The sequence below is a fragment of the Xyrauchen texanus genome, chromosome 20 (assembly GCF_025860055.1).
Source record: "Xyrauchen texanus isolate HMW12.3.18 chromosome 20, RBS_HiC_50CHRs, whole genome shotgun sequence".
NCBI lineage: Eukaryota > Metazoa > Chordata > Actinopteri > Cypriniformes > Catostomidae > Xyrauchen > Xyrauchen texanus.
The window spans coordinates 15,869,682-15,895,152 of record NC_068295.1 but is presented as its reverse complement, the minus strand read 5'-3'; the positions used below and the strand labels follow the sequence as shown (position 1 = coordinate 15,895,152).

General features: G+C 38.3%; 2 protein-coding genes across 2 annotated transcripts in view; one reads left to right on the top strand and one right to left on the bottom strand.

The window, feature by feature from the left end:
* Positions 1–1,890: 1,890 nt before the first annotated feature.
* On the bottom strand, positions 1,891–17,597 carry six4a (SIX homeobox 4a). The gene is made up of 3 exons (XM_052151101.1): positions 16,726–17,597; positions 8,064–8,746; positions 1,891–7,163 (listed from the first exon to the last, which is right to left on the bottom strand). The coding sequence occupies exons 1-3, from the start codon at positions 17,511–17,513 to the stop codon at positions 6,643–6,645; spliced, it is 1,992 nt and encodes a 663-aa protein (XP_052007061.1). The 5' UTR covers positions 17,514–17,597; the 3' UTR covers positions 1,891–6,642.
* A 1,328-nt stretch (positions 17,598–18,925) lies between these two features.
* mnat1 (MNAT1 component of CDK activating kinase) overlaps positions 18,926–25,471 on the top strand; it is a 31,351-nt gene continuing 24,805 nt past the window's right edge. The window contains 1 exon segment of the mRNA XM_052151115.1: positions 18,926–19,083. Within this exon segment, the coding sequence (XP_052007075.1) occupies positions 19,009–19,083 (75 nt within the window). The 5' untranslated portion in view covers positions 18,926–19,008.

Here is a 25,471-nt window from a genome sequence, read left to right as displayed (position 1 = left end):
GTTGCAGCCGTTTACAAAATTGCAGCCTACATATACAAACGATTTCAATAAAATAATAATAATATACATATATATATATATTTTAGTTTATATTATATTAATATATTATATTATTTTAAAAAGTTTTAAATTGTATTTTAATTCGTAATAAACTGCAACTAAATTTTGCAAATATAATGCATTGTTGAATGCGCTTTATTTTCAAAACAGATTATACATTTAGTTTCGTTTGTTTCATGGAAGGTCTGTAATTCCGCAGGGGCGTAGCAACCGTTTTAACTGAGGGGGACATGCAATTAGATGCAATAAAATAAATATATAACCCTACATTTTGGCATAATTTGTCATGATTTACAGAACGCTTTACAATGTTATAGCCTATTTTATTATTCATATAAATTATTCTGAACTGAGATTATTGAAATGGTTTGGCCTACTTTTTTATGATTATAATATAAGCGATATGGAAAACAACAATATTAGCATGGGAAAAGAAAACAGATGGTGTAGATTTGGAGAGGATGCAACTTTCTGCTCAGACACATGTTTGATTCCTGTAGTTGTGCTTTAGCAGATTTAAACATTCTCAACAACCAATCTGGTGCTGAGACAGTTAAAATTAAAATGAAATATATTTGGTTATTGATAAAACACATACCTTTATACCTAGACAACGATTCATTAACGTGTATTAGGATTTGTTTAAAATTATAAAAATAGGCTTCAGGACAATTATTTGATAGGAATTTATTATTATTATTATTATTATTAGGCTACACTTTAATTTCTAGACTGTATGTGTCATATTTTTCTACTACATGAAGAGGGCGCCAGTCAGTGACAACTTCTTTGTGTATGCCACTGGACAAACTCATTTTATATGAAACTCCATCTGCTTTGTTAAATACAGTAGGCCTCATTGTGATTAATTTTAAATATTCATTTTATTAGTAAAATAAGTCAGTGGTTTTTGTCATGACATTTGTGCTTTACTTTTTCTGAAGGAATGCAAGTGTGGCTTGATCTGAATGCAGAGGAGCTTTCAGCTCATAAACTGACAAGCTTAACCACAAAGTAAAATATTTGTAATTAATTCAAGAATAACGTATATCTTGCACTCTTACAAAATGGTGTGGGTACTTTTGAAAGAAATCATGAAAGGACAGGTTCTGTAGGTCTCTCCCTCTGTTGTCCTATACTTCACCAGGGGGCATAGATGAACCCCCTATTTGTGCTTCACTGAAATACATATGCTCATTCTCATCATTTTTAACAACCCAGCCCGTTCAGTTACACAGACATTTACCTAGCTATATAGTTTACTAATGACTAAAGACTAACCCTAACCCAAACGCATCCCCTAAAATAATACTTTTTTGCATTTTACTTACACCAGCCCAGCTACTTTTTTGCTGTTTGCAGAAACACACTTCAGCGAACAGATACAATGGATACATCGTTTATCCATTTGATAAACTATGTAAATGCATCAACCAAAAATTATATATATATATAAAATAAATAAAATATATATAATATAAATACACACACATATATATATATATATATATATATATATATATATATATATATATATATATATATATATATATATATATATATATATATATATATATTTGCAATCAGCAAATCTAAAAAATAAGAAAATAAATATAGCCTGTAACTGCACAGAACTTGTACCGTCTGCACCACAAATCTGCTTCTCTCTCTCTACTTCTCACTCCCTATACAGACATGGTGTAAGGCTGCTGAGGTCAAAGTTCAGAAAAGATGATGACAGCTTCATACTGTATCTCAGAAGGAAAAGAATTGTATTAAAATGAGTTTGATGACAAAGTTTGATATTATTTATATTATTATTGGCAATGACACAGGATTAGTTTATAATAGATTTAGTTCACTTTTTACATCATTCTTTAATCTCTAAACCAGCTGTTTACTGCCATATAGAAACATTTATGGAATAGACTTCATACAGATGGAAAAAAAATCTAAATAAACTCACTTTTAGAGACACTCAGGTCTTCATATATGCTTGTCAGCATGTATATCTAGCACTCTACATTTATGTACATTTACACACTCACACTTATACAATAACACAGCAGGTCTGGTTCATATTCATTATTCTCTCTCTCACATACAGGTATGAATCACATCTGAGGAAAGGCACAGATCTCTGTGTGTCCTTTCACCTCTCATTAGTGGGGGTGTGAGGATAGGTTCAGGTTACAAATCCAGTCCTCTGTTTGCCATTCAGGGTTAAACCCCCCTGCTTTAAGAACTCAAGAGGTGAGAGGTCATAGTTTTTTACCCTCCTTTTGTCTTAAGAATCTGTACCCTCCTTTTTTATTTCGGGTCATTTTTGACCCATATTGAAAACCATTCAAAATGCTTACATTTTTTATTAGTGTACATTGGCACTAAATATCCCCTAATGAAAATCTGTTTTACTGTGATCTCAAAGTGTATAATGATAGGGGGTAAAATTCTATGTACTGTGTATTAATAGAGTAACACAATAAAAAATAAAAACATTTTAAGTAAAAAAAAAAATTGGCTCATTTACATTTATTTCAGTCACTTTTGGAATTTTTTATATTTTAAATATATAACAATATTTTTTTTATTTATTCTGCTTGTAGAAAAACAACAGTGTACATTTAAGAGTTACAATTTTAGTACATTGCCTTTTCACAAATGAATCTCTATTGCCTTCTCCAGAAGTCAAATTGGGCCCACTTTACACGTCCATTGCAACTAATCCATTCCTTCCCACTAATGTCAATCAATTTGTTGTAGTGTTACAGGGATTTAGGATGGTTCTATAATAGTTTTCTCTGCCATCTAATGTTTTGGGACAAAAATAAATGTCTTTGTTATTTTACCATTGGGGGGCCTTTAGCTCCATTGTACCCTAAAATAATGTCAGGAAACCTATTTACTAACATATTTCCTGTTCAAAACTATATATAAAACCCCCTCGGTGTGTGTGTATATTTGGAAATATGCATGTGTGCACAAACCCTGTTTGAGAGAAAAGTACAATTTGTGGGAAAGATGCAGTACCCAATGGAGCAGGAGGGAAAGCTAGAGAACGGGATGGGACTATGGACTAAATTTGAGAAAATATGAAAAAAAAAAAAAGACAAAAGAATTGGTCAAAATTGAGTCATCTATGTACAATAATAATGATAATAAAAAAAGCTGTATAACATCCAGAAATTCAGAAGGTGAAATGTCACAAATGGTTCTTCCTATATGGGTAAAAATTGACCTGTTAAGACAATGGAAAGAGCAATTTGTTTTAAATTATTTTGTCTCTTAACCAATTCTATATAAAAAATAAAAATAAAATAATAAAAATGTAATTTTTTTATTTTGTTTCTATTTATGGTCTCTGCAAAAATATTTAGTGTTTATAACATATTCTTTATCTGTCTTAAGACAATAAGAGGGTCAATAAAGCTCAGTTTGAGAGGTTCACATTTTATTTTGTAAGTTCTCTGTTTGTTCTGTTGCTCAGTGTGAGGTATCTTTGACATGTATGTGTCGTTTCGATCACAATCTCATTTTCATTTTCATGTGGTTAATGTGCAAAGGAGACATAAAACCATTCACATTCTACAGCATCAGAGTTCTGCAAATAACAATTAGTTAATTCTAAACTCTAACAACACACACAAAAACGAGGTCTCTTCAATTTTCTATTTCACTGCGTTCATTGTTCAAGCTGGTGTTATCTGATACCCAGCCATCTCTCATGGCAACGGGGTCACCTAGGCTGTTTGGGAACAGGTGAAAATGCTCCTATTTCCTCTCCTCATACAATCTGTTCCAATTATATATCTCCCACTCTTTCTCTGTTAACTTGTTCTGTTTTTCCCCTTATCAGTGTGAGTAGCCATGAACTACAATACTGGAAGAGTCCCAACATGATTGCTGAGATTCTAAAGTATTCACAATGACATATTCAACTTTCTAGAAGTTAGTTTGGCCCTCCGAATCTGCCCAATTCAGCCTGTCACTCAGCCAATTCTGTCAGTGAGTCAATCAAATGCTCATGAAGCGTTAAAATCAGATAAAGGTTTTGGGATCAGAAATTGTTTGGCTGCCTAGGCATGGTTTAGTGCCCTTAAAACTGTAGGAATGTGTTTGAGAGACAACCCTGTGGCTCAGTGCCATCTATAACACTTATTTTCCAATCAGAAAGAATTTCTCTGTCTGTATGTCTGTTTCTCTACCTCTTTCTGGACCCCCCTAACAGGAGACAGAAGGGCCTCCAGAGATCACCCTCCTGTTTATTTGAATTTAGGAGTCTGAGACAAGAGCAGCTTGCTAACAAGCTCCAGACCACCAGGCATGTGCAAACGATCACCACTGATTTTCCAGCACCCGGCCTGGCCTTTCTGTATCAGGTCTCCCCACCCCTCCCTGGCTACTTAAATCTTTTTATTTGCATGTTTCCTGTCTGTCGGAATTTTTAACGTGCATTGTAGACATAACATAAAAACACAAACAAATCTAAAATTTGGACATCTAACATCCATGTCGACAGTTTCCAAAACCGCTCACAGTCATGAATGAAATAAATTGGATGAGGCTATCTCTATTATTATTTTTAAATATTTAATGGAACACTTTTTTATTTTATTTAGAAAAATACATCATATTGTCTTAAACTTTTAACATTTTTGTTCATGCTAAAATAATATTCACAAAGGCTGTTTTTCTATTTGATCATACATTTACAACATTGCATTTGTTTATTTTTCACACCTATATGCATTTCATTTGTGATAATCCTGTAAGACACTTTTACAGTTTACAAATGCAAATAGAATCGCTATTATCTCTAAAGTCATCCGTCAATCCCAGAATGTCTGCATAGCTATTGTTATGGAGTTAAATACTGCAAATGTTACACCAGCACCAATAACAAAAATGACAGGCACACTGATGTCCAATCAAATGTCGAGCCTCAGGAAGCCAAAACGCAACCCACACAAACACATTAACTTGCACGCTTTGCAAACATTCCAACAAACACATAGGAACACAATCATATCAACCTTTTTCACATTTATAACTGTGCTGATATTTCTTATTAAAATCTATTGAAATATTTTTTGGTTTTAAATGTAAATGAATAGCTGCATTTGCCTTATTGCTGGCTTTAACATGACATTCAGTTTGTCAACAATTGTTTTGCTTTTTACACGGTCTGCTTGTGTCTGTCTTTGGACTGCTGGATCACTATAAAACCTAGATGGTAAGTTTATTCAAATGCTTGGGGAAAAATGATTCCCTTTACTCATGACTGACCTGGGGAAGTTTTAAGTTATTGATATTGTTGTCCCAGTTTGCATCTCAAATAAAACCACTAATGTAAGCATATGATACAAGATACTGTGTACACATAATGCCCTAAAACTGTTCATGACAGCTGTATAACATATTGAAACCGTAACATTTGTACCAATAACTGTTCATCATCAGCATCAGTAATGGCTTCCTAATGTGCATATTATTTGCATATCATTAATGTAGTTTAAAGCTGAAGCCAATGTTATGACTAACACAGATTCGTTAAGTATTTTAATCAGCATGGAATCAAGCGTGTCTGTGCCTGAGGCATTGGGGAGGGTGACCTTTATGGTTCGACCTAGATGACCCTGCAGGACTGTAGAACATGGATGTCACATGACCAGACGTCCACCTGTCTGCTAAACTCAACTATTCTTGGCAGAAACTAGCAGGTGTCTCCCATAAAATACACATGCGTGCGTCCACACTCCCCACAGAGGCATAGACTGTCTGACTTTGATGCTAAATTTAGTATCTGGAGCTTGAAAGTTGTAAACACATTTGAAAGAAAGTGAAAAGAGAGTAGGAGATATTGAAAAAATATATGGAAAATATTGTTGTATTATACTTGACTACTGAAAGAAAGAGAGAGAAATGAAAAAAGTTAAAACAAATAAACACTTAAAATCTATGAATTTGACTTTGCATAATTATCCAAACCAAACTGGAGTGCACTATTAAGCCAAGTGGAGGACAGATTCACCAAAAATAATTTAATACTTACAATAAAAACAAAACATTCAGAGGCTCAAAACCTAAAAAAACAACAACAACTCAATATTCAATATTATTGGGGCCCGGGTAGCTCAGTGAGTAAAAACACTGATTGCCACCCCTGGTGTCACAAGTTCGAATCCAGGGCGTGCTGAGTGACTCCAGCCAGGTCTCCTAAGCAACCAAATTGGCCCGATTGCTAGGGAGGGTATAGTCACATGGGGTAACCTCCTAGTGGTTGCTATAATGTGGTTCTTGCTCTCTGTGGGACGGGTGTGAGTTGTGTGTGGATGCCGCGGAGAATAGCGTAAAGCCTCCACACGTGCTATGTCTCCACGGTAACGCGCTCAACAAGCCACTTGATAAAATGCGTGGATTGACAGTCTCAGACGAGGAGGCAACTGAGATTCGTCCTCTGCCACCCAGATTGAGGTGAGTCACTACGCCATCACGAGGACTTAGAGGACATTGGGATTTGGGCATTCCAAATTGGGGAGAAAAAGGGGAGAAAAACAAAGTCAAAAATATTATCCAGCAAGTTCAAAGGTCAGCCATCTCTTCCTCTATATGGACTGTTTTTAGTTTAGTCAGTTGCTTTTCCTCTGTTTCCTCCATTTCTCTCACCATCTCGCCCGTAACCTCCCCCACCTCTGAAACCGCACACAGGAAGTCACCACTTAGGTCCGAGGCCACCTGGGCATCATGACCTCTGAACTCACCAGTTAGGTCTGTTTGGGCGAATAAGGGTGAACTCACTGTGAGAGTGGTGTACTCTTGCTGGGTCGTTGTCATGGTAGGGTTAAGTGAGGTGGGGGATTTGTGGGTGGGGTTAGGGGTGTCTGTGTAACCTAGGTGGCCAGCCTGCTCCAGATGAAGTGCAGGGTGGTAAAGATATCCATCAGCACTCTCCAGAGGTTCCTTCTTGACAGATGTACCCAAGCTGTAGAGCACTGTGCTAGGCTCCCGAGTGGTTAGCCGGAGCCTGTCCTGCTCTTCCACTTGGAGGTGGCACAGAGAGGTAAAACTACTGTTGCCACCGACACTACTCAATGATACAGCACCTGAAAAACCACAGGAGAGAGGAGATCAAGCTCTCAATTGCTTTTTGTTGCATAAAAACTCAGTGAACAACATAAATATCCACCATTCAGACTCAATATTGAGATGTTACAATGCACTTAAAAATTGGTAGTATGCAATTGCTACCTTGAGGAGATGTTTCTTCCTGATGTAACCCTTACAAATTAGGTTAACACTGTACATTAATGTTTCCTTTGTTAAGGGTTCATAAAGGTGATCATTGATGACTAATAAGTAACTTACAAATGCATTATATAGCATTGATCACAGTCCTTTTTTTACTATCAATCTCCGCTTTCACATTCTTCTTTTGTTTTTGACAATGCACATTCATCGTGCATATCGTCACCTACTGGGTAGAAAGGAGAATTTAAACTAAAAATATACTTAAATATTCATGTGTTTCTTACCCACAAGTGCTTAAATATTCATCTGTTTCTCATCATTTCGCTTCAGCAGATTAAGTTTGAATCATTTCACTTCAGTTTTAAACAGCTGTAGTCTTATAGATTACTTTTATGCTGTCTTTCTGTACTTTTTGGAGCTTCAAAGTTCTGGTCACCATTCACTTGCATTGTATGAACCTACAGAGCTAAGATTTTCTTCTAAAAATCTTTGTTTGTGTTCAGCAGAAGAAAGAAAGTCAAACACATCTGGGATGGCAAGAGGGTGAGTAAAGGATGAGAAAATGTTTGGGTGAACTATCCCTTTATGTTAACAAACGGTACCTCTTTTTACCACCTGACAAAAAAAAGATTCAGTGTGGTTATTAAAGATATATTATTAATATACAATCAATATTCTGTTCAGTGGAATCAAGCGCAATGGAATAGTGTTCTGAAAAACGTTCTCTTTGATTGTGTTTGATGATGCTGACTCACCTTGTGTTATTGTTGAGGGGGAAGAAGACGATGGGAGTTGCAAGTGAGGAAGTACCAACTTACTGCTAAGCGGTGAGGTCCCAGTGCCATCAGGATGTGTTCCTGGCACAGTCACCAAGCTGTAACCATCAAGATGTAGGGATCCATTAGAGGTGGTAGTGCTGAATGCCGAGCTCATGGATGCGGCCCGGTCCTGGGCTGACATACCATGCCCCACTGTCACTGCTTTCACCTCCACCTCTGACCCATTCACACTGCAGTAAAACGAGGGGTATGCCATTGCAGGGTCTGTCGCCCTTGATGACACAGCTACCCCTTTATCATGTCCTTCACCATCCAGTTCTACATCCACCACAGACCTGCAAGCCAGGGGCTGGAGTCCTAAGTTCATGCCACTGAAGAGGACATGTCCTGTGGAGGACAGGAAGGAGGGGGCGCCGTTGTGGATAACAGTGGCGGGCGTGTTGACAGAGGCACCATTGAAGATGACGGAAGATGGTGAGACAGAGTTCCTGCAGTCTCCAACCTTCTGGACGATTACTCCAGCCTCCAGATCTCCAGAGCAGAGAGGTACAGCAGCATTAACCATGGTGCCATCTGCACAGTTAATCATTGGACACGGAGACAAAGACTCTTGACCTTTACTACTCTCGTCGTCTGTACTGTGATTTCCATCAGACTCACTGAGAAAAATACATTTAATCCGAAAATTAAGAGAGAGAGAGAGAGAGAGAGAGAAAGAGAGAATATTTGATATTGCATGTTATTTTTAAAATTGTAACCAAGTTTATTAATGTTATCGTTTATACCAACGGAATGTGTTATAAAATATTTATTACTGTTAAAAGTGGTGACCTGAATCATTACCTTGCCCAATGGTCTCATCATTTACTCACCCGCATGCCATCCCAGATATTTTTGACTTACATTCTTCTGCTGAACTCAAATGAAAATGTGTAGGAAAATATTTCAGCTCTCTAGATCCATAAAATGCAAGTGAAATGTTTCACTGGCCCAAAAGTTGTTGGGGGTGGGGATTGTCGTAATCCTTTTCTGCATATCTCGACCCCCATCGGCATATCGCTGCACCGTTTTTTAGCCCTCTTCAGCCAGTTGCAGACCGTATGTGAAAAGTCCCGGTTCTCCCTATGGTCAGTCCTCCCCTGTTTAAATCCATTTTTACTATAACTCTCCACTTCCACATTCTGAAAGAGAAAGTGAAAGTGGAGAATTGTAGTAAAAAAGGATTTAAATATTGATCTGATCTCACCAAAATTGATTGAATCGCTTGAAAAGACATCAATTAAACCACTAGAGTCTTATGGATTATTTTATGCTGCATTTATGTGATTTTTGGACCTTTTAAGTTCTGGCCACCATTCACTTGCATTGAAAGGATCTACAGAGCTTAAATATTCTTCAAAAAAATCTTAATTTTTGTTCTGCAGAAGAAAGTCAGTCATACACATCTGGAATGGCATGAGGTTGAGTAAAGGTTTAGAGAAGGAGCCAGGGGCGTGTCTAGGGGGAGGCTGGGGGAGGCAGTGCCTCCCCTAGGATAAGCTCTGCCTCCCCTGAGAATTTGAGAAATAATCTGTCCATCTGATCAGAGGCAGCGGCAGCCGATTTTGTCGGGGCTTCAGCCCCGAATGTTTTGAGTGTAGCCCCGAATGTATTTTGAATAGTTGACTGACAAATATGAAACCGGACAAAAGCCTATGTAAACCCCCGAAATCATAAGTTGCCTTATTTCATTGTGCTTTGGCTTTGCACATACTGCATACAGCCTGTAAAAATAGACATAGGCATAATCTAGTCTATAGAATAAGTTCCTTTGCTGTCGGTAGCCTATGGGCGACTCCGTTTCTTCCTCTCTGTTGAATATGCAGCAGGTAGAGGAGGAGCTTGCACAGTCGTTGACATCAACTAACGTTACTTAGTGGCGAGTTAACGGCAATTAGCAGGAAAGACAGCAAAAATGAAGCAAATGAGTTTTTGGGGATTTTTCCGAAAGAAGTCAGTGGGTAAGAATTCACATTTGTTTTTGTCCTTAAAGTCTTAAGATCATCATCTAACTGGCTTCCACCCACAGTAGGCTAAACCTCAAGAGTTGTAGCCTCTAACCTCCTTGTTTAGATTGATGCAGTTTGGTAGCTCCGAGTTAAAGCAGTAGCCTCTCACGCCGGAGAATGCGGTTCGAGCCCCGTTCAGCGTGTACATTTCTTGTTTATCAGGTGTTGTTTTTGCTAAGGATTAGCATAAAATGTATGTGTGACTTGTTTTGTGATATTAGTTTGTAGGAAATATACACTTTGATTTGATTAAATGGTTTTGTAGAGTGTAGCAAAGATGAGCAACAGACTGAGGAGCAGCAGCTGTGCCAGAATCAGGCATGGAAACTGGTAACAATTAATAAGTCACTTTACTTTAGAGAAAGTTAAAAGTGAAACATTGTTTATCTCAATGATCCTAATGAAAGGATTTTGACAGATGAATTATTCTCATAGAGATGATGAGAATTATATACAGTTCGATGCCATAGTGTGTCAATTAACTTAGACTAAATTCATTCATGTACTGCTTTAACTTAGGATCTTATACATCATTTTGACTATTTATGTCAAAAAATATAAATTATTTATATTCGATATTTTTTTTACCTCACTTTACTCACTATAATATAACTCTTTTGTGATGACTTTATGTTAATGTACATGAAAATTCAAGAATCATGATAGATATTAGGGCAATCCCACTGATCTGCTCTTCCCAATACATTTACTTCGATGGTATTGGTCCACAATTTGACATATGTAGCACTTGATGAATTAGTTGTTTGAAGCTGATTTGCAATAAGTTATGTGCTGTATCTGTTCTTTTGCATCACATATGATTCAGGGAGGAGAGAGGATGTTGAGGATAGTACTAGAGTGGAAGATTTAGGAACTGTAGAAACAGGCCCAGCCAGAGCAAAACTCAAAGAATACCCTCTCACCAGCTTTGGACTACAGGGAAGTGGTTGCTAGTGTGAAAATAAAATTGTCTGGGCTAAGCCCCGGATGTCCTTCAATGCTGGAAACGCCTCTGCATCTGATGATAAATTACAATTTAAAAGTGGATTGTTTTGTGCATATTTTTCCATCGCTAGCAGATGAGTGAGGTCTGACACAACAAAAATCCAGTTTAAGCCCTATAGTCTAATAGGGGCCCTGTGCCTATCTCTGGGTTCCTGGCTTAGAAAAAGATATGCACTAAAACAGATTGCGTGTAGTATAGCTTAATTTTGCACCGATTTTTTCAATTGTTTATGTTGCCCCCCCAAACAAGCCAAATGCCCCCCCCAAACATGATATCCTGGTAACCCCTCTGGAAGGAGCTATCCCTTTAAGGAGCTATTTCTACTTGAATCAAACTAGTTCATTTAGATGTTATGAAGCACATTTTTTAAGGTTAACATATTTTTTCAGAGTAAACAACTGAGTAATGTGCACCTTCAATATTAAAAGCAATCTAAATGAAAAAACAAAACAAAAACATATCTATCCTTTTCTAAATTGAACGCGGAATGAACATGGGGGTGCGCAGAGACAAATGGAGATGTGAATGTCCACTAAACACCGCGGGACCACGATCACAGCCTTACTTTGTGTCAGCAGTAATTCTAAATAGATCCTGTTTATACTACTGACTCTCCCTCTCCCCCTCTCTCTCTCTCTCTCTCTCGCGCGCTCTCTCTCTCTCTCTCTCTCTCTCTCTCTCTCTCTCTCTCTCTCTCTCACACACACACACACACACACACACACACCATTTGGTGCAATAAGTCCTGTGGCGACACAACACCGCAATCACAGCATGATTTCACAAATGGTGCTTTATTTCCGAAGGGTCTTCGCCAAATGGGGATGGGTCGCAAGTGATGAGAGGTTAAATTTAGCAGATTATTTAGTCAACATAAAGTCCGATACAGTGTAATTGTTCCACTGATGAGCTTCAGCTGTCCTCTCAAAACGATATTTCCCAGTAACTTTAGATGTTCAATCTTAAATTCGTGTAGTTGAGAGAGGGGGTTCGTGAATGACCGCAGCAGCTGTGCGACTCCGACACTACTCTCTCACGTGCAAAAATACTTCAACTTTTACATCTCGAGACCCCTGCATTCTGTTCCATTCCGTTGCGCTCTGTTAATAATTTATAAAACACAATGCAAATTCTGCGTGAACGCCCCTTTATGTTTTGTTATCAAAATATATCATTATAATAACGCATGGTTGATTAGTATTGTAACGCCTGCAGTTGCTGATTATGCTTTTGGACTAGATATATTGAATAATTAATGGGGTAGGTCTGTGCGAGGTTTGTGGACTGTTTAGGAATGTTATTTATTGTCATTTATAAGAAATCGGGGGTTATAATTCTGGTCCGTTTAGTGTGTTAATTGTGTAGCTTTATGTTATATTACAATGTTTTCTTCACAGTTACCCTTAATTTGGGACAGTGACGTGCAGAGACCTTAGCAGGGTCAGGGGCTGAGGGATATACAAAAGGGCACTGATTTTTTGTTTTGCTTTTTGTAATTAATAATTATAAATACTTAACTTATATATTTGCATTTTGAGTATTTAACCATTGTATTGTATATACAGTATATACTGCACATATTTTTTATTTTGCCATTTTTCCTTTATCAAAAATAATACCGTATTCTCTTATAGCCTATTTCTCACAAAAAGCACCATGGTAATACGCTTTATTTACACTTAATAACCTCATGTTTATGTCATGTGTCATAGTAAAACCATGGTATTTTTAAAGTATCTTGCAGTATGGCAGTATCATGAAATATGCACATGATCAATCAGTACCATGGCATAACCCTGTGGTGCACAGTTTGCAGGCGCGATGAGAAAGTGCGAGTGCGAGGCGATCGACTGATCGACTGCGAATGCCACAGGATCCATGAATAATGTATATAACATGCGAGTAAGGGCAGCCGGTGGAGTTTCCGGTGCCACCCTAGGATATGATGTTGCCCCTTAGGGAGTTTGTGCCCTACGCAAACTTCGTAATATGCGTGGGGAGTGGCGGTACTGTGGTAGCCTAACAAGTGATTAGTCTAATGGCTTATTAGATTCAACAAAACCAAACTGTCTGAATCTGACAGCTCCCTCAGTTTGTGTCAATATTCTTTAAAAGACTAATTTAATTTCTATCACTGAAAACTATGCGACCGTTCCCATTATAATGGACTCAGGTGGTAGAGCGGGTCGGCCACTAATCGCAGAGATGTAGGTTCGATTCCCGGCCCACACGACTCCACATGCCTAAGTGTCCTTGGGCAAGACACTGAACCCCAAATTGCTCCCAATGGCAGGCTAGCACCTTGCATGGCAGCTCTGCCGCCATTGGTGTGTGAGTGTGAATGTGTGTGTTTGCGCTTCGGTAACCTCGAAGGTTTACCATTTACCATTTTAGTGGTGCACGATGTCGGAAATGCTGTAGCAATCGAGCAATTATTCTTTTGATGAATTTACCATACAATATGTGCAGAGGACTTTTTATCTGACCTGTTGCTCGTCTGAGGTACTGGTACTTCGATGTTCCGGGGCGAATCCAAAACTGCATTTATTGCTTCTTTGAAGGGACACTCCTGAGGCACGACTGGAAAGCTCGTTCAGAACGAACGTGAAAATAAATATATATTTTCTCGGAGGGCCCTTCCACAAGACTGTTAGCAAAGTGTACATTCATACAGTAATGCCATATTTCCTTCAGAGGCTCTGCACTTTGGAGTGGGTGTAGGGCATAGGGAGGATCTCTTGCGATTGACATTCACCCCCGATCCGTAGCGCGCTCTTAAAGGCACCACCGCTTAATTTTCTTTAATACGGCTGCAATTTACAAATACATTTCATAATAACACGTTATTACTGCTATTGTGAGATTATGACGAGATTTTAATTTTGTTTTATTTAACTATTTTAATTTAATTATTAAAATGTTTCCCCTTTTCTGGATGACCAAAAGGACACCTTTAGATTTGTGAACAAAAGGGGCTTGCTCACCTGCTTCCCCGTTCTATGTTTAACTAGTCCTGCTGACCTGCTTCAAGTAGGATTTGAGCCGGGCCTCTTGCATGGGAGGTGGGCACACTAACAAGGAGGCTAAAGTATTCAGCTCCTAGCATCAGTCTCTTGTGCCTCTCCTAAGGCCAAGGGAGTGAGGTTTACATACTGTACAGCCACCAGCTGGCTCCCGTTACACTCACCCCCCTAAACCTCACTCCCATCCGGGTCATGGCACCACTGTAACCGGTCCTGCTTGACCCGCTCCGAGCGGGATTCGAACCGGTGTCAGCCAGCATAAGAGGCAGGTGGTGCGCTAACAAGGAGGCTAAAGGCTACAGCCCCTGTCGTCAGTCGCTAGTGCGCCTCTTGAGGCCAGGAGAGTGAGGTTTACATAATGCTGCAGCTACCTACCAGCTGGCTCCCCTTACATGTGCACATCAGTGATTGGGGAGTTTAATGTTCCTTTGAATTTGGTTATGTGATCCTATAACAAGCTGTTATTGTTTGAACAATTGATTGAAACCATAACTTCTGAAGGAAATTTTGAAACTAAGGCACCAAAGTGCAGCTCCTAAAGTTTAAACTTCCAACAGAAACATGATACATATTTTCTTACTATTATTATCTCAATATTATGTGCCACACATATGAATGCGTCACTGCACCGTCATTATTATTAATTGTACTTTTGTATATTTCTTGTTCACCTATGTCTATATCTTATTACTTTTATATAGTCTAACTTGATACCTTTACACATACAGTATGCTTCTAAATTAAACCTTATATTCTTCTTTTTATATACTCTTTAAAAGCGCTTGACTTTACTTGAGACCACAAATGTTTGATATCACTGAAAAGCCAAGGATGTCGTCTTAAAAGCAAATGTATGTGACCTATGTGCTCGGAGATATTGACAAGAACATATGTTCAGTATAGTGGACACAAAGGGCCTGGTGAGGATGTTTTGCTTCTGTTTAAATGTTTGCCACTCTCACAGCGAAATCCTAAGGATTCATACGACTTTTCTAAATTGGGCTCATTCGTATGATATCGTACAGGAGGTCACCTCCACCAGGAGCGCTTGGGCTATTTTCACAAAAGAAAAAACATTAAAGTGATTGTTGTATTCCCAGTGTGTATGTGTGTGCGCGCAAGTGCTTGTGCTGAAGAGGAGGTTTTCCTATTCCCTCTGGCTAAAAAGAAATAAGTAAATAGTTCAGAGTGATTTATATGGTGGGACGCTTACAAACCGTAAGCGTCAATGGATCCCGAGTACTCACTCAAAATACACACACACACACACACACACACACACACACACACACACACACACACACACACACACACACACATGTTGTGTTTCCATGTTTTATGGGGACTTTCCATAGACATAATGGTTTTTATACTGTACAAACTTTATATTCTATCCCCTAAACCTAACCCTACCCCTAAACCTAACCCTCACAGAAAACATTCTGCATTTTTACATTTTCAAAAACATAATTTAGTATGATTTATAAGCTGTTTTCCTCATGGGGACCGACAAAATGTCCCCACAAGGTCAAAAATTTCGGGTTTTACTATCCTTATGGGGACATTTGGTCCCCACAAAGTGATAAATACACGCTCACACACACACACACACACACACACACACACACACACACACACACACACACACACACACACACACACACACACACACACACACGTAGTGTTTCCATGTTTTATGGGGACTTTCCATAGACATAATGGTTTTTATACTGTACAAACTTTATATTCTATCCCCTAAACCTAACCCTACCCCTAAACCTAACCCTCACAGAAAACTTTCTGCATTTTTACATTTTCAAAAAACATAATTTAGTATGATTTATAAGCTGTTTTCCTCATGGGGACCGACAAAATGTCCCCACAAGGTCAAAAATTTCGGGTTTTACTATCCTTATGGGGACATTTGGTCCCCACAAAGTGATAAATACACACACACACACACACACACACACACACACACACACCCCGCGCGCGCATACACACACGCACGAGGGAGTGACTCGCGCGATACATTCAACGCACACTGTTGGAACTAAAAAGGTTGCTTTTAAAAATGCGTGCAAATATGCTTTTAAATTTAGCCTACAATGTTTTGGCAACACAACAGTTAAGACAAACGTTAAAATGACAACCAACCAGCAATTGTGTGTGTGTGTGTGTGTGTTTTTTTGTTTGTTTTTTTTTTTTTTTTGAGTCCTCGGCGCACAGCTAAATTAAGCTCCCAGTATCCAAACATCAGGGTCAAGTAGCCTACCTGAGACAGCTGGAATTATAGTATTCATTAACTCTGTCAAATGTGGAAATGAGCACGCTTTCAGCATAGCACACATGACAAGCCAAGGAGACACGGCACCATGTTTTAAATAATGAAATGTTGCATTTAGATAATAGCTATCTCTCATTGAGTTAACTGTAGTGTATATCAGTATTCATGTTGTCAATAAAACTTCATCGAACTTGGTCTGGACTGTTTCTCCGTTCATTCATTCTTCCCCTTCGTGTTGAATTTGTGAACCTGGTGGGTTCATAACTTTGCTCACCTTTTAGACTGCGCCTCGGAGGGGTTTCTGTCTCTCTGCCTCCTGTTTTTGAACCAGTTGCTGACCTGTGTCAGAGATAGTCCAGTGATTTTTGCCAGATTCCTCTTCTCGGCTGGGGACGGGTACCGGTTCTGCTTATAGAGGTTCTTCAGCGCGTTCCTGGAGCGCTCTTTGAAGCAGTACACCGTCTCCTCTCCATCCCAGATGGTACGGGGCAGAGGATACTTCCGTCGTAGGCGATATTTATCCACTGCACCCAGTGGTCTTCCGCGGGCCTTCTCCGCCTCTGTGTAATGCGCTTTGTACCATAAGTCCTGCATGGCAGAGTGACACGAAGGGCTGAAGCTGTGGCTCTCCAAGATACTGTAGAGCTCCTGGTAGCGCGCTTGGTGGAAAGCTACAAGCGCCTGAGCCCGGAGGATACTCTCGTTACCGCGCAGTAAGTCACTCTGCGGCAGAGACCACAGAAACCGGGCGAGCCGATCCACGTTGCCTCCCTGCTGAAGCGCCTCGCAAACGCAAGCAACCTGCTCCGGTGAGAAAGCCAAAGAGGTGCCTGTGGGTGAACTATCCATAGACAAAGAGTCCATGATGTGCATCTTGCGCTCCGGTGGAGAGATCTGCTGCTGCTGCTGCCTTACGAGCATCCCGGCGGCCACCGGAGTGCCCAGAGTCAGTAGTCGGACGTGCTCCAGATTCCCCGTGGAGCTCTCGAGAGGCTCCGTGTACTTCACATTTTCCTTTTTGATGTCGCTTGCCACTGTCACTTCACTAGAGGAAACAGACATTGTTATTATTCTACACTTCAGATTCCTTTAGTCTGTCACCCCGCCTCGTATTTGCCCAAGCCGATCAGGTTACCCGTGCGCCATGCGATTGATATCGGGTGTCTATGTAAGTGGATAGCTTTTGCCTTTCGCTCCAGCGTGACTTCGCAACTAGATTGCGGGACACGTGATTGGCTAAACGAAGATTCGAAAAGGGTGGAGCGAACACAGCTCAAAGGCGAGCCCATTAATATTCGGCGGCTGTCACTCAACCGTGACGCGCTCCTGCTGCTCACCTGCGCTAGGTGAGACGTCGAGCCTTTTGTGTGGTGCTCTGTTTAATTTGAGCTCAAAAGATTCAGACTGCTCATACAGACACTTCAAACGACACAGAAAACAAAACCGACGAGCCCTACCCTTTCAGTTCATGTCCGTTTGAAATAGGGTTCTTGTTTTAGAAGCTGTTCTTATGGCAACATCCCTTACAGATTTTTTCTACATGGTAACCATTGTTTGTGCCATAATACCACACTGCAATTATTGTTAGTATCAAAATAACATGGCTAATATGGGATCTTCAAACTGAATTTAGTTCTATTCATAATAAAATAATCCAATTAATTTAGAGGCTATTGGAAAATGTTTTAGCCTATTTTAAGATTTTAAGACGCAGTTTAATGACATTACAAGATTCAATCAAATTAAACCATGCAATTTTTAACTAAATTGAATTAAGAAAAACATGTAATTCTTTTTTACATTTGACCTTTAAAGTAATATTCCAGGTTGAATTCAAGTTAAGATAAACAACAGCATATGTGGGCATAATATTGATTACCCCAAAATATGATTTTGATTTTCTGCTCCTTTCTTAAAAAAAGCAAAAAACTGGGTTACATTGAGGCACTTATAAAGTGAATGGGGCCTTTGGAGGGTTTGAAGACAGAAATGTGAAGCTTCTAATTTTATAAAAGCAATTACATTAATTCTTCTGTTAAACCCATGTATTATTTGAGCTGTAAAGTTGTTTAAATAATAATTTTAACAGTCATTTTAGGGTTTGTTGACATTACATCTTAAAAAATGGACATAACTTTACACAGAAAAGGGTTGTAAATTATTTTATCAAACTCAAATTATACTAGCAGGCGCATTTTTAGTCTTGTGGCTATACTTTTGAAAAGTATCTATCTATCTATCTGTCTGTCTGTCTGTCTGTCTGTCTGTCTGTCTGTCTGTCTGTCTGTCTTTCTATCTATCTATCTATCTATCTATCTATCTATCTATCTATCTATCTATCTATCTATCTATCTATCTATCTATCTATCTATCTATCTATCTATCTATCTATCACCGCTGGACAGTTGGGTAGGAACTTTTCTATGACACGTGTTTGTTTCCTCCAGGAATAATTTGGATATAACACCACTGTGAGCTCTGTTTTGATTACTGTTTGTTCTTTTGCAGAAGGACTCAAATATCTTTATCAAATATTGTTAATAATGGATGACCAGGGATGCCCGAGGTGCAAGACGACGAAATACAGAAATCCATCTCTGAAGCTGATGGTCAATGTGTTTGGGCACACGCTGTGAGTAACTGTTGTCAGATCTCTCATTTGAACCTGTACGGATGTCAATGTAAACCTTCACGGACCTACTCTAGATGTGCATCTTTACATATCTTCATAAGATAAAAAGTTATATTATTTGCTTCTGGTGTGGTTAAATGTGCTGTCATGTCTGTGATTCAACATCTGATTGCAGTAAACAGATGTTTTTATGACAGTTGCATCACTCACCCACTTTTATTTCTCACCTATTTTTATATTACATATGAATCCTAATATGCCTATAGAACATTCACTGTTTTTGCAGAGTTATGCTAGTGCTAATTTGTACCATAGTTTCAGCCTTAATACAATAGTTCATACTGTAATTGCTATTTTAAAAGAACGATAAATGCATATGTGATCACCTTTAAACAGTTCAGGTGTACAACTTAAAAAAAAATGTATGTCAGTTGTGGCTGATATCAAGTTACCACATTTCTATTTAAGTAACTAGTAAGCAGGGGTGTAAAGTAACGAATTACAAATACTCACGTTACTGTAATTAGGTAGTTTCAAAATGGTATACTTTCGCTTTTACTTGAGTATATTTTAAGTGCTGTAACTGTACTTTCACTGCGCTTTTTCCCACCGTCTGTGTTCGTTAATTACCTGTCCTGATTTTATTTTTATCTATCAACATGATTGGCTAGGGAGAGTCTCGTGACTCCCGTCAAATAAAATCACACACTTGAACAGCATCTGCAGATTTGGTGCCATCTGTTCAAGCACAGTTCACCTGAATATAACCGGCCGCACCTAAAAGGGCTTTTCGCAGTGAAAAAGGCCAATTGCTTGAGTGTGTCATGTGAGTTTAACTTGCTCAAGCCAGATATCAGCATTAATCCTGCCTCTAATTTGAAGAAACATATCAAGGTAAATACATTTTTTTCTTCTTACTAGATTCTGTTTGTTTATAACGTAGCCTTTAAATTAACTATCTATCACTGAGATTATTGGGTTGATGTGAGAGATTAATGCAATATTATAAATAGGGCTGGGCAATAAAACAATCTTGATGTTTATCTGAAGAAAAGAGAGATGTCTGTGATATGGATGATAAACTTCTGAGTAATTTTCTATATTTAGTCTATGTTCAACATCTAGAACAGGGGTTTTCATTACATTGATCGCGAAAGCAAGACAACCGCTAGTTGGTTGATCTAGATAAAATATAAAAGATTGTCTTTTTATTTCCTGACGTCTATAGCTGATGATTGACAGGTGGCTAATGTTTGAGCGCTAATGCGGGTTTGCACCTAAATGATCAAATGCACTTTATAATTGTGCCAATGCCCGTCTTGATGAGACATTAATGTAAATGCAATCGGATTGTCTGATAAAATCGTATTTGCATCAAAATGTTGGTCTTGAACTGTACATGTAACCGAATTGAGCACTGTCTAGTAGGCTGTGTCATATGAAGGCTATTAATCAAACAACATTAACAAGGAAACAAGAAAACTGCTCACTACTTTTGGCTGAATAATTTTAATAGTTTTAAAAGTATTAATGTAATAGAATAAAACAGTGATATTTTTAATAACACTGCCCACTGATGTAGAGTGTTAATTTGTATAATAAATTACAAGGAAAGTAGAGATGATAAAATATTTTATAATTATGCTTGGCCTTTATCATGTTTTTTTAATGCCTGATAGAAAAGTGTCAATCTTTGCGGAGCAATACTTCAGCAGAACATACCTCTAGTCACAAACTTCAGAAAATTGTGCATCATGCATTAGAATGAGAACGCAACTATTATTGGGCTTAAAAGATACAAGAAATAAATCAATGTGGAACAATGTATCTCAAAAGGAAGACAATGTGGCCCGCCATGTGCTACTTAAAGAAATAATTCACACAAAAATGAAAATTCTCTTATCTTTTACTCTCTTTACTCTGACTTTCTTTCTTCAGAACACAAATTAAGATTTTTAGAAGAATATTTCAGCTCTGTAGGTCCATACAATACAAGTGAATGGATGCCAAGATTGTGACGCTCCCCAAAGCACATAAATGCAGCATATAAGTTGTACATACAACTCCAGTGGTTTAATCCATGTCTTCAGAAGTGATATGATAGGTGTGGGTGAGATTTTTGCTAGAAATTTTTCACCTTGTCTAGTAGATGGTGATATGCATGACAAATGTGAATCGATAAAAACAAAAGAAGAATGTGAAAGTGGAGATTGACTGAGCAGGGAGGAGAATTAATAGTAAACATTTACTTAAATATTGATCTATTTCTCACCCAACCTATCATATCTCTTCTCAAGACATGGATTTAACCACTGAAGTCACATGAATTAGGGTACATTTATACTGACTTATGTGATTTTTGGAGCTTCAAAATGTTGGCACCCATTTACGTGCATTGTATGGACCAAAAGAGCTGATACATTCTTCTAAAAATCTTAATTTGTGTTCTGCTGATGAAAAAGTCATACACATCCAGGAAGGCATAAATGATGAGAGAATCTTCATTTTGTGTGAATTATTCCTTTGAAGCCTGATGTGGCCCCTGTACCAAACAACTGCTCTACCCTCTCTATTGTGTGGGACATAACGCACCAAGTGACCCTGCTTTTTTCTGTGGGTTTTCATAAAACATTTTTTGCATTCCTTGCATTGTTTTGAACATCAATAACTCTCCCAGTCGGCATTAAGGGAAATTTAGACCCTACACATAAACTGATTGTAATGTAATTGTTTCATACATTATGATATTGAAAATACATTTTTCATCTTTTTGTTTCTGTAATCATGTCATCCTTTTATTTTTTCCATCAGATTCATGTAGTGTTTACAGTATCATAGATAAGTGATATAGCACCAATAAAATACCTATATTTTTTATTCTTTCTGGCAAAAAGCCATGAAAGGGAATGTAAATTACGATATATGTGCTAAATTTTTAAATTGCAGAATAGAGTTTTTATTATAAATGGGCATAGCTTTCTTAACTCAGTACTTAATACTCACTACTCATGAGTACTTTTAAATTAGCTACTCTTTTATTTTGAGTAGTTTTTATGACCGATACTTTTACTCTACTGATACTACTTTTTTTAAGATGTAACAGTACTTTTACTTGAGTATTCCTTTTCAGTACTCTTTCCACCCCTGCTAGTTAGTAACTATGGTGGAAACTATTAACATCGTCAATTTTGTAAGGATGTTCACAGGCAAACATATGGACTCAAACTGTAGCTATTCATTTAATGCTTGAGGACAGTTTGATCAGTCCTTTAAAAGTGTGATAAACAGCGTCATTCAGGCTTGGAAACGTGTACAGAGAGGGTGTGGTGTGTGAAGTCATGTAACTCATTGTGTTTTGGATGCCCTTGACCTGCAGGAATGGAAGGACTGCTGACCCAGGCCTCAGAGACCATATGAATATATTACACACTGATGACAACCTGGTGTCAACCTACAACCTACAGTCCAATGAAACATACACACACACACACACACAATCTATGAAGAAAATCTCACAGTCTGATAAATAACAGCAACCTGTAATTAAATACAGTTGATGGAATGATGTTGCGTGTGTGTGTATATTAAAAGCCAATGCTTAGTGTGTCCTCATGACCTGCAGGAATGAAGAGGAAGGACACAAGTAGGTGTGTGTGTGTGAGATAGTTGGTGAGAGGGACACAGGTAGCTATTTGTGTGTTTGTCTGAAATGCAGGGGTTTGCAGATTTTGTGTGTGCTTGTGTGTGATGGAGCGAGTTGTGCTGAGTTGGAGGAGTGTAGTAACCTCTGTGTGCAACATGCTGACAAACACAGATCAGGGGTGGTGGAACAAGCATGAAATGTCTAACATCTATTCACCTGAGAGTCTGTGTGCATACATGCACATACTGTTTGTGTGCGTACAGTATAGGATTTTTTAGGTCAACTTATGCCCGTTCAAGTCATAGGTCTGGAGGAGAGGAAAGTTACCTCTGAAGTACTTGACCCATGAGACAGCACGGCATAGTTCCCACCTTGAGATCTGTGGAAGTAACCCCTCAGAAAAAGACAGATAAAGGTGGCTGGTTACTCAGAGGAGATTGATTGTAATTATTGGTTACTAATAGCTCTAGTCAGACATCAGCCTATTTGTGGTGCAGTGGTTAGTACACATGCTCTTAACATGTTGAGATGTGATGCTCATGCGGGTTTCATAGGTTCAGACCTGGCCTGCAATATGTCTCGATCCAATTTTAGGGCTCAATAATAAGGGTTTGCTCTATTGGCCCATTTGTACATGTAGTTATTACTTGATCTGTCAACATAAAAAAAGGATACATTTTATTTTTAGAAATATACTCGTGCCATCCCAGAACACAAACGAAGATTTTAAGAAGAATATGTCAGCTCTGTAGGTCCATACATTTCAAGTGAAATGTGATCAAAACTTTGCAGCTCCAAAAAACACAAAGACAATGTAAAAAAACACAAAGACTCCAGTGGTTTAATCCATGTCTTAAGCGATCTAATCTATTTTGTGTGAGAACAGACCAAAATACTGTAGTTGCATTCACGCATACAGCCCTTTCCAGAAAATGACCTACAATTTCCAGTTTAGAGGTCAAATGTGAAAACGACCCTTTTGAATATACTGGTAAATTTTGCTCTGGCAATTTTCCTTAATGCAAAGTTGTATCATTACCTATGCATTTCCTTATTGATGGTGTCTAGGCACGATCATGATTTTTTAAAGCTCGATTACAATTCCTGATGCTTGATGATGCATGCAGAGTGCTAGATGGCGCTAGGAAGTGTAAGCAAGCTTGAAATCATGATCGACAAGGAGACTGCAGATATCAAGATTTATTGTGAAAAATTAGTTACATTTTGGTCTGTTTTTAAAAGGTTTAAATGTAGGTATACAAACACATTTACAAGATCAATACATTTAAGATTTAGCAAAAACACAAGGTAGTGGTAGTTCTGTCAAATGGTCTGAAGCTCTTTCATTGTCGTCCCGGGACAGTGGGCCATCCTTATTGTTGAGCCCTGGATTCACACCTTTGCTGGAAAACGATGGTGTAGGGTGCAAAACATTACTTGTTTGAACTTATTCTAACTAAGTTTATGGTTCCAGGAATATCGCAATGCCTTCTTACAATTTGGACAAAAACCCATCTAGGCTATGTTAGCCAGCTATATAATGTTAAATTTATATATATATATATATATATATATATATAAAAACATATTTAAATTAGCACAATTCACAGAAATCCAAGTGACAGTCCCTTCAACTGGCTTACATCTTTCAAACTGATTCTGGACCACCGGTCCATCCTTATTTTCGACCCCTGCATTTCCCTTTTCCCTCCCCAATACATTTCTATCAGTCTCTATTATATTGGTCCAAAAAAAACCATGCATGTTCATTTGCTACAATGTTGTCATTGCTGTTTCACATACACAATCTCTCGTTGCAAACAGGCACAAATCACAGATCGGAAAGATAGCTTATTCTGGTTGCTGATCGAAAGGAGGAAGAAAAAAACAAAATGGAAGCAAAGTTAAACTGCTCAGTGGAAAATAAAAGGATGTTTACCCTATTCTTTAGAGAATCTAGAAAATCAGAACTAGTTGTATGCATAAATCCCTGGCGAGCTGTTACATTGGTTTCAAACCCACACACATGCAAACAGCATTTTGTCAGCCTTTAATATGTATGTCTGCTTTGCTTCAAACATGAGCTCCCATCATCACCCCACTATGATTAAATAAGACCACCACATACACACATCAGGCCTCTGTTTTATCCATTAGTCTAACTCATGACTCTGTTTGGAAAGTTTCTGGGGCCAAATTTCATCCTCTAAAGCAGCGAGATGATTGAATTGTGTGTTTGTGTGGAATCGCTTCTGATGGTTTTTCCAGCAGATTTCACATTTCATGACTTTATTTTGACTCTCTCTCGCTCTCAGCTGAATTTCTGCCAGTGGGAGTAATATATATATATATATATATATATATATATATATATATATATATATATATATATATATGTATGTATGTATGTATGTATGTGTGTGTGTGTGTGTGTTGCAGGTGTGAGAGCTGTGTGGAGATGCTCTTTGTCCGTGGCTCAGGTAACTGTGTGCAGTGTAACACACCTATAAGATTTTCACACCTATTATTTTCGCATTCAGCTCTTCGAAGATCCAGCCATCGATAAAGAGGTGGAGATCCGCAAGAAGGTGCTTAAAATGTACGTGAAAGAGAAAGTGTATGCATCCAAAGAGGTCATCTTTATACCTAATTATAATGTTTTAAATGTGTCTCTTTTGTGTCCTTCATCAATCAGTTATAATAAGAGAGAGTTTTACAGGATACAAATATATAATGTGAACACAG